Source organism: Stegastes partitus, unplaced genomic scaffold (assembly GCF_000690725.1).
Source record: "Stegastes partitus isolate 25-593 unplaced genomic scaffold, Stegastes_partitus-1.0.2 Scaffold444, whole genome shotgun sequence".
Classification (NCBI taxonomy): Eukaryota; Metazoa; Chordata; class Actinopteri; family Pomacentridae; genus Stegastes; species Stegastes partitus.
The window spans coordinates 74,643-85,145 of record NW_007578175.1 but is presented as its reverse complement, the minus strand read 5'-3'; the positions used below and the strand labels follow the sequence as shown (position 1 = coordinate 85,145).

The 10,503-nt window shown below is 41.9% G+C and overlaps 1 protein-coding gene across 1 annotated transcript; it reads right to left on the bottom strand.

Moving 5' to 3' along the window:
* Positions 1-712: 712 nt before the first annotated feature.
* Positions 713-10,107, bottom strand: cntf (ciliary neurotrophic factor). The gene is made up of 3 exons (XM_008286251.1): positions 9,785-10,107; positions 5,970-6,278; positions 713-5,871 (listed from the first exon to the last, which is right to left on the bottom strand). Exons 1-3 carry the CDS (start codon positions 9,989-9,991, stop codon positions 5,704-5,706), a joined length of 684 nt encoding a protein of 227 aa, XP_008284473.1. The 5' UTR covers positions 9,992-10,107; the 3' UTR covers positions 713-5,703.
* Between the last annotated feature and the right edge of the window lie 396 nt (positions 10,108-10,503).

Sequence of the window (10,503 nt, the reverse complement as noted above, 5' to 3'; positions counted from 1 at the left end):
CTCTCTCTCTCCTGCCCTCTCTCCCCTTCTCTTTTTTCATCTCACTGTCTCTCTCAGACACACATACACCCACATGCACACGAATGTGCAAGCACACACAGACACATGCGCACAAGCACACACAGAGACACACACCCATTTTCTCTCAGTCTCATTCTCTCTCTCCCTGGAACACACACACATTTTCTCTCTTGCTTGCTGCACTCAGTAACACACAGCAGACATATACTAGTATGTATATATATATATATATATACATATATATATATATATAGAGAGAGAGAGAGAGACAGACACACACACGTACATACATACATACATACACACACACACACACACACCTCCCCCTCTTCCACAGGCATCCTGGCTGCCACTCCTTCCCTAACAACCACACAACACACACACATACACAAATGAAAAGATGCACATACACATACACACACACACACGTTTGCATAAACACATATAAACAAACACATACACACACCCTCGTCCAAACACACACTCCACCCGTTTTGCTGAAATGCATATCCTGTCTTTTCTTACAGTCAAACACGCACTCACACGATCAATAATGTTGAAACTCTCAAACATGTAAAATAACAGATGTCATTCATCACGTTAATTTTTCTTACTTAGACACACAAACACACTGCTCTCCACCAACATTTGGGAGCCAATCTGTTTTCAAGTAACACAATTACAACTCAAATTATAGCCAGGATCAATTTATTTCAACCCACTCATACACCCTCAGAAATCCAATCACCAACATTAGGGAAAAAACAAAAAACAAACAAAAAAAAGTTTTTACACCAAACCAAAGTTTCAGAAAAAACATAAAAGCCTGTACATCAATTTGATTTAATGTTCACAATGTATCAAAGTAAATGGTATATGTTTTTTAATGTATGTTTTATTGTGATTTGATCTTCAACTGGAAACACTAAAACAAAGATAATATGACGATTCTGCCTGTCAGTTTAGAGCAAGAAACAAAGGTCCCTGTCGCCATTTTGAATCATAATACAGTTGCTCTGGTGCAGGTTCTGGGCTAAATTGTTTGGACATAAAATTGTGTGTAAATGCTGTGAGTTACCTCTGCTCTAGTTTGAATAAAACACTGGCTACATTTCCAGTAAAAGCAAACTCAAGATTATAGCGTTCTTACATGTGACAGTTTTGAGTACAGTTTGCAAACCAATCATGAGAAGCTTAGAGAGCTTTGATCACAGAGGACATTTTGAAGCAGCAGGTTTGACTCAGTAGACGGACACTTCTCCAAGCTATGTAAGCTACTTTTGGAAAACTGGCAAGAAATTGGTCCAAAGCTGAAATTAGAGAACATTCCCTCCACACTGAGTACAAGCCAGCGAGCATTTTGCAGTAAACTGTGTCTCACCTCACACACAGTGTCTGTAACTTGAAACACTGAGGAGCTCGAACAACGAGTGGAGCTGCTGATTAGCATCCCTGCAGAAAATTAAGTTGCAAAGATCAGTTCCTTCTTTCGAGCCCCTCTCCGGTCAGAAATGTGTTGGTCAAGTTACTTGTTCTTGATATTTGAGCTTCACTCTGCAGAATGTTGCACCTTCAGAGTTTGACGCTAAAGTCTCAAACATCTGCTGGAAGTGGAAACTTGAGTTTAAAGCATTTTCTTGCAAGGAGGATTTGTGACATCACAAGTAATTTACACGCCATTCCTGCTCTGATAGGCAACTTACACATGTGTGATGTAAAATAAACCCAAACAAACCAACAAAAACGGATTGTTTGCACACTGAGAACAGACTTTAACTGATGGAGACACCTTGTGCCAAGTAGGTAAACCTTCAAAACGAAAAATAATTACACATTCATAAATTCGGTGTTTTTTTTTAATGACAGAAAAGGCACATGTCAGTTAAAGAACCAGGTAACTGTTTTATGGAAAATATGAAAAACATTGTTATTCACAAACTTTTAAACAGGCCTGGTTGGAATTTTTCAACAAAATGCTAACACGGGGAAAATGTATGACATTTTTTCTCCCCTGTGAGTGAATTTATTTTTATTTGACCCTTTTTGGGCAAAACAAATTATTTAAATAGGTCCTCATGAGCCGTAGTAAACTGTGATTAGCATTTTTACTATTTGTTGACATTAGACCAAGCAGTTAATCAATCAACTAAGAAAATCAATAGTGAAAAATAATGATAAAACTGTCATTAATTGCAGGTCTCCTATGTTGCAGTATTCTATTCATAAACACACTTTCATATGACAACAGAGTCAACATGAAATGTTTCCATAACAGAGGCCTGCTAAAGGTTTGACAGTCATAAAGCCAGAACTTCAACACAATACATCAACCCTGCACTCTTGTAGATCAAACATGTAAAGAAGACATCATAGATTCCATTCCAAAAGCCAGATTCAATCTGGGACACCAAGGAGACTTTTTGACTACAGTGATGTGGGGAAATATAAAGAAGCCCAAAGCAAAATTAGATCTAGCTTTGATGACTGGTCTCTCTGGTGTTAACATTTTATCAAGGGACAAAACTGTATCCAGCAAGACAAATGTTGCACAGATAAAGCACCATTTACGGGACGGGGATTATTGCTGCTTGACCATAAACGCCAACGATAAAGATAAATGGCAGTAACACTGACACAATTCATAGGTAAATCAAAACATTTGGTTGACCATCATGGATAAAGGTAATCATTTCTACATTCTTTATGATAAGGCCGTTGACCATACAGTGTTTACAATGTGCAAATCCCACTGTTGCTGTGTCCACGCTAATGAGTGTGGCAGTTTCCTACAATATGATTGCTGCTTATAGAGATGTGATGGTAACCTGATCCTCCCTTTGTGCTTGGGCCCATTTGCCTACAGCTAAGTCTTCCTACACCAAAGGTCAAAAGAGACAGCACCTGGTGGTGTAACAAACTATAAAGAAAGTAGAATGATAGAAGTGTAACATAAAAATGAGTTGGGGAAAACAATCCATCTCTACGAAAACAAAACATTCGGTTTGCCAGGAATTTAATCACAGTGCTTTCCTGGGATCTGTAGGAAAAGGACGGACTAACAGTGTCAGTTTGAGTCCTGTGTAGGTCAGTATACGACTGACAGATGATATGTGCAGCATAAACAATAGAATAGAGGTTTATAATATGAGGCCTTTGGAGCCTGTAACTGCTGAAATACCTCTCAGTAAAATGCCACTAAGCAGCATTTCAGTATCACTACTAAGTTTCTAATAACATAAAAATGGCTTGTTTTGGTGTCCGATATGTAAATGAATGAATGTGTTACTTAAGCTGGACTTGTTGGAAAATGTTGTATAAAAATACATTTGGGATATTTTATGTGTTTTCTTGTTTAGTCCAATAAATGAGTACATTTGAAAAGCATTGTATTTTATGTCTGCACCTGCCAATAGGCTATCCCCATAAAAGTAGGTATAATAGCATATTATTCTACAACAGGAGAGACTTGATGTTCTATGCAATTAGGTAGAAAAGATATGTGCACATATCAGTATCAGCATCGGCAAACTGTCAAACTTGGAAAATCGGACATAGGCAAAATCCAATATCATGCACCTCTAAAAACCCAGTGTTATTTCTGTTCAAATCTGGCCTAACTTTCGCAGCCTTTAAGAAAACCTGGTCTAGGGCCAACCTGACCACTTACATTAAAGAACACAAAGCAGAGAAAAGAGTTTTTTAAAGAAACAAAAAGTCAGATTAACAAGCTGTGAAGTCCAGCAGCAAAATCGCCAGGGTAGTTAAAAATGAACATGAGGAAAGATAATGAGCAACCCATACACAGAACAACAAATGTAGTGCACGCCATGCTGCATTTACAGTGGATCACATTAAAAGGTCCAGAACTCTGAAATGTTATTACATATTTAAACAGAATTTGTGCTGGGTGATGCATTTTCATTTTTCACGGAGAGCAAGTAAAGTGAATAACTTTTTGCACGTGTACAGCAGCTCCTTTTTACTTATGAATCACATTTACTCATGAAATTATTGATGGCAACAATGACCAACTAACCAAATGCACTGACGTCTCATTTCAGTAACAACATTCAGATTTCAGAAGCCTGAAAGTTCGGAGTACCCTGTGTCACTCCCAGTGCACCTACCAACAGCAATATGAACATATAGCAAGACATACATTTACTGAATAAAATCTGTATAACAAAATTAAAATATAAATGGTCCCCTCATCCTTTAAAATAAAAACACTGCAAAAGATTGCCTGCTTTTCTATATACAAAAATAACTGATGCTCTTCCATTACTTCTTGGTGCTCTACATTATCACAGATCTTACTGCTTATCTAGACTTCTCTATATAGGATCCAATCCTATCTACATAATCTTATCTTTTTCTTACCCCAAAGCTTCATGCATCTTTAAAGACAATCGTTAGTCTTTGGCTGAGGCTAATTCAATTAGTATAACAGCTCAGATTAGACTGACAGGTAAAAGTAGCATGTGGGGGTCTTTTCTGATTAGTCTTTCTTTGCAGGGTCACCATTTAACCAATTAATATTCTGATTATTGCACCTGTCCAATGAATACATGATGGATCATGACGTGTGAATTTAGACGCAGCCAAAATGAGCTTGACATTTTTGTTCGTGTCGACAGTTGTCACGTATAGAGTATGGTTTTCTGTCCCTTTTGCCGGACTGTTTAGCATGACCTGTTGGTAAAACATATATAAACATCTTAGAAACGCTTCTTTATTATGCTATCTTCATCCGTTAAAGCCTGTTTCACAAACGAATGAAATTCCCACCCACATTTCTACATCATATTTCCACTACACTCCTTGTCCATGAGCCCATTTATAACCACATGAGGGTGGATTACTGATGTCTGTGATGTGGTTTTACATGATTCCATTGCTAATAAAGTGCTCCAAAACATAAGAAAACCATAGGAAATCATTAGTGCCACTGAGGAAATTTTAAAAAAGAAAGGAAGGAATATAAGTAATAGCACTATGTAAACACTAGAGGGTACTGTTACACATGTTTTTCCTTCATAGACTTGACTTCCCAGGTATGCATTTTCATTATTGAATTTCCCTTCTGGGATAAATAAAGTATTTTTCATTTCATTTCATGACAATGTGCCCCTTGCTGAGCTGCAGTGAATCCAGGCAGTACATATAAAGTGAAAACTTATGCGATGTCAAAGGAGTGGTACATGTAAGAGTAAAACCATGAATGTGAGTTAGATGTTGAAAAAAATATGTAAAAGCAGCATCTTTGTTTCTTTGTTCAGCTGGCAGAAAGAAAGAAAGAAAGAAAGAAAGAAAGAAACTTTGTTTTTCAACTCTCAATGTTAAGATTTCCTCTTAAACAATAAATATGAAAATGTATTAGACTCTGCCACACCTCAAATAAACTTGTTCCAACAAATGTCATGGTTAGTGTGTCTTGGTCTCTCTCTCCATCTGAGGCCTCTGTTCATAAACATAGCCCAATTAACTCCTCTCCCTGTGGCAGTAGGGATCTGTGTCGCTCCCATCTGGCCATTATAATTAATCTGTTTCTTCTCTCCACATCAGTCAGGTTCTCATGTTGGCCTCTCATCCCCTTCACACCTTCACTCTGCTGTTTTACTTTCTCCCTGACCTTTCTGACATCCTCATTAGTCCTCATCACCCACACAGCCCTCTCACATCTCATCTTCGAGTGCTCCTCCTGGCCCGCGTGGTTCTCGCTCGCTCCTTGACGATGACAGTGGGCAGGTCTTTCAAGGTGGTGATGGTGGTCTTTGTCCAGTAGTCCACCTCTTTGAAGATCCGGTACACCCAAAGCTTCAGTTCAAACAGAATGGTCGGCCCGTCTAACTGCCAAAGACAAGAGCACAGAATACGGAGCTGAGCCTCAATTTCTATCCGGCACTTTCACCTTCATCAATAACACCTCTGACCACATCAACACCTACCTCTAAACCCTCCGAGCTTGGAGTCGGGATGGCAGGGCCGTCAGCAGCTTTGAGGAGCTCTCCAGTGTTGATTATTAGAAGTGACAGCCTTTCCTTCACCGTTTTCTTCTGGTTGTCGTACTCACCCTTCCTCCCACCGCCCAGCTCCTCTTCCTCTTTAGCGATCGCCCTCTCCAGCAAGCTGCGGCACTGCAGCAAAGCAGAGTGGAGGCGCCACAACTTGTCTCTGGTGTCCAACTGGGAGGAAGGCGGAGGGACGGACACCAGACGACCGTCAGCCACATCAGAAGGGAAGTTCTCCATCTTCCTCTTGCGAATAGAAGAAAGAAAAAGGAGAACAAAAGGGAGATTTAGGATGACATTCATAAAAGAAAACAAGTAGAGGGAAGACGGGGGTGTTCGAAAGTGTAGGCCAACAGTGGAGGATTGAAGAAGGCTTTCCATCAAACCGCATTGACGTCACTTTGACAGCAATTTGGCAAATCATTGTCAATAAGGCAAAAGAGATTTCCTCTTAATACCTTAGGAATTTGCTCAGGCATTCACAGTACTTCTAAAGAGGAATCTGTGCTGAGCTGAGTTCCAGTAGGGATTTATTAAGTAAACACGTAAAAGGTTAAAATGAGCTTATTAAAATACCACAGAAGCAGAAACAAAATACTTTTTTCAGTGCAACACATACAACACCATATTGCATACTGGTGTTCTGTATGAAAATGTGTGGTGAAACATGACAGAACTTTCTTGGCATAGAAATATGCATATCTACTGCTTTCTTGGAGTTAACTTGGAAATATGGAGTTGTTGGAGCTGTTGCTATGAGCCACCCAGTCCTTGTACTACCAAAGTGAGAGCTGTGTTTATATTCTCCAAACAAAATCAAACAGGCTTCCGGTCGGTGTTGGACCCCACCAATGTTGCTCTTTGTCTCAAATCCTGTTCATAAGGTGCAGCCCGGATAAGGACGGTGTCTGTTTTGGGGACCACAGAGTTGCGCTCTGCTTTTTGCACATGACATAGTTCTGTTGACTTCTTCAGGCTGTGACTTTTAGCGTGCACTGGGGTGGTTTGACACCAGGTGTGAAGTGGCCTGGATGAAAATCAACACCTCCAAATCTGACTCATGGTTCTCTGTTGGAAATCATTGGATTGCTCCCTCTGGGTTGGGGGTGAGTTGCTGCTTCAAGTAACAGAGTTGAAGTATCTCGGCATGATATTCATGAGTGATGGGAACATGGAGCATGAGATATACAAACAGACATCAGCAGTAATGCGAGAGTTTTACCAGACTGTTGTGGTGACGAGGGAGCTGAGCCAGAAGGCAAAGCTCGTTATTGACAATCAATCTACATTGCAAGCCTCAACTATGGTTATGAGCTCTGGGTAGTGACTAAAATAAGGAACTCAAGAATACAAGTGGCAGATAGGGTGAATAATCAGACATCTGGAGTGAACTCAGAGCTGCTGTTCTTTTAAGCTGAAAGAAGCCAATTGAAGTGGTTCAGGCATTTTGTTAGGATGCCTCCTGGGCACATTCCTTTGGAAGTTTTTCAGGCATGTCCAGCTGGGTAGAGATCCCAGGGTAAACTCAGAACTCATTAGAGGGATTACATAGCCCATCTGGCCTGAAAACTCTTTAGGATCCCCAGGAAGAACTGGAAAACATAGATGAGGAGATGGACGTCTGGAATGACCTGCTTGACTTGTTGCCACAACCCAACCTCAGGGAAGCGGAAGAAAATGGATGGTTGGATGGATGGACATTTGAAATGATACCACTCTCGTATATTTACAATTAAAATAAATCTAACAGCCTGCAGGCTATTAGCTTATCTTAGCATAAAGACTGAATGCAGGGGGAAAGCTAGCCTAGCTAACCACAAATGTTTTATTTACACTTACGTCTTCATACAAATTCAACAATGTGCTGATTGGTGAACTTTAGACGATTTCCTTTCCATCTGAGAGAACCAGTCCCACTCTATCCCTGCTTCCAGCCTTTATGCTAAGCTAATAGTGTGCTGTCTCTAGCTTCATATTTGTGGTACAGATGAGAGATTCTCAGCATGAACGCGAATAATTAAACTTTCCAGTGTGTCAACCTACTGCTTTAACATCCATCCATCCATACACTCACATTCACACCTACAGACAATTTAGAATCACCAATTAACCTCAACATGTTTTTGGACTGTGTGGGAGGAAGCCGGAAAACCCGGAGAGAACCCACACTGCACGGGGAGAACATGCAAACTTCATGCAGAAAGATTCCAGTGCCCCCACCAGGACACGAACCAGCAACCTCCTTGTTGCAAGGCAACAGTGCTACCAACTGCGCCACCTTGCAGCCCTGCTTTAACATTAAAACCATATTATACCTGCAATAAACAGCATACAACAATACAGCACCTCTACACTCTCAGAGCCACCAGATAGAGTTCTGACAAACCTGACATTATGGTTTGGCTGATAATATTGTCAGATCACTTCACAGACATAACTGTAGCTGGCCTCAGCTTTAATACTTGTGTGAGTTGAGCATCCCAGAGGTCTCCTTGTGACATTATACTGAGGCGCTAATGTTGAACCCTGCGTGCAAATTGGTACAAGTCTGACAGAGAGGCCTGATGTGACCTGTACGCTCTGGAAGTCAGGGGGGGAAGTTAATGTTTACTGCTCAGACTGCAGAGGGAATGTTACTGAGGCAGTTATGGATACTACGGGAAGCAATTGTGCAGCCAGAAACAATATCCTCATGGTTCACTGTGAATTATGATAACGTGTTAAGCTCTAGAAATGATTTAAGAGGTATGAATCGGATGCTGTAAACAAGCTTTTCCCACCCAATGACAGATAGCCTGCCTGGCAATAATAATACTCCGCTTGACGAATATTCAATCTGCATTAGGTTCATTTAAAATTTATGTGCCAAAGACTGAACCAAGTTCTGTTTCAGAAACTGTTCCTGACAGCCCAGGAGAGAAACACAAAAATGCACAAAATGAACATAAATTTGTGTATGACAGATGAAGACATATCTAATTACTCCATGACGTGTTCCCTGGAGTGGTGTTGCAACTTCGGGGCTGCAGCGTTCCCTAAAGGAACCCACAAAGTCAGTGAGAGGTTTGCAGAGAAAACTGTGTCAGGAGGAGGAAAACTGAAGACTGACAGAGGCTGGAAAGGTCAAAATCCTGGGGGTGAGGTGGATGCGAAGCTACACCCCAGGCTGCTCCCTCGCTGCTGGCAAGACACATGAAAGGAAGGATGAGGCAGCGAACTGGCGGGAGACCAAGAAGTTTTAATGACCAGTAGCTCCTGCACCTTTAGGCAAAGAGAGGCAGACTGGTGGAAAAGACATGAAGAGTATGTGCCAGAAAAAACGCCCACCTCTGTCATTCCAACTGAGGTCATCCCCCTCCATTCTGCATTCCTACCCCCTGCTGCCAGAGACATAATTTATTTCTCTTTCACACACACACGCACACACTCTCCCTCCTTCTTATCATGCTTGTGCACGCATCCCTTTTATCATTCTGCCTCTCCCACTCTTTCTCTTTCTCACTTTTTGTCTCCGTGCGCCTCTGCAATACACACAAAGTTGCAGACATGCATGCACAGCAGACTCTCCAGACACAGAGAAAAATCTATTAATTTTCCATTTAACCTTGGCCTACTTCTCTCCCTCTCTCTTCCTCACGCTCACACACTCACACACACTCACACACACTTCTCTCAGTCTTCTGTCCTGAAATCACACTGTGACCTGCTGGCAGGTTGCAGCCAGTGGAAAAAAACAAAGCTTCTCTACTCACATAGAGCTCCAGGAGGATGGAGCATTCATGGTGCAGCTGCTCGGCTATAGCAGCAGCCCGGGCCGCCGTGGTTTTGGTCAGATCCGAGCCGGTCGCACGTCTGGTCCGCCTCTCTGCCATCGGAAGACTCGCTGTAAAGGCGCGCTTGGAGCTGGAGAACGTCAGGCCGGTGTCTAATATACGTCCGCCCGCCTCGTTCCGGTTCATCTCAGCCTGCCCTCCGGTTCCCCCTCACACACCGCTGCGTTTATTCAGAGCCAAGTCGTCTCTAGAGTTTCGGTAAAACGAGTTTCCCAGTTTGTCCCGACCTTGCCTGCTTACTGTTAGTTACTTGTGTTACAGAGTTTGCGGCCAACTCTCCGCCCTCTCCCCCGGGAACCTGATGCCAGGCAGCAGGAATTTAACGGGACGAGCGGGGGCGGAGAGCCGCGGACCGGAGGAGGGAGGAGCTCATCAACTTATTCATGAGGAGCTTATCTGATTTACCGGTAGTGACTGCAGCAGAGATGGTTTAAATTTAAGCAGGATGCAGCCTGGACTCAGTCAAACTGCCTCCGTATGTGCAGCCGCCCACTTATGGTGAGAAAGTTTACAAAAGTTTACAGCAGAACCACAGAATCCTGCAGTGTTGGTGGTGGAGGTTTGGGGTTGTGGGGAAACTTTTGGAGTTCTTTCAAGAACCTTTTTGTTGGTGTAGGAACGTGTTATGATGATGATGA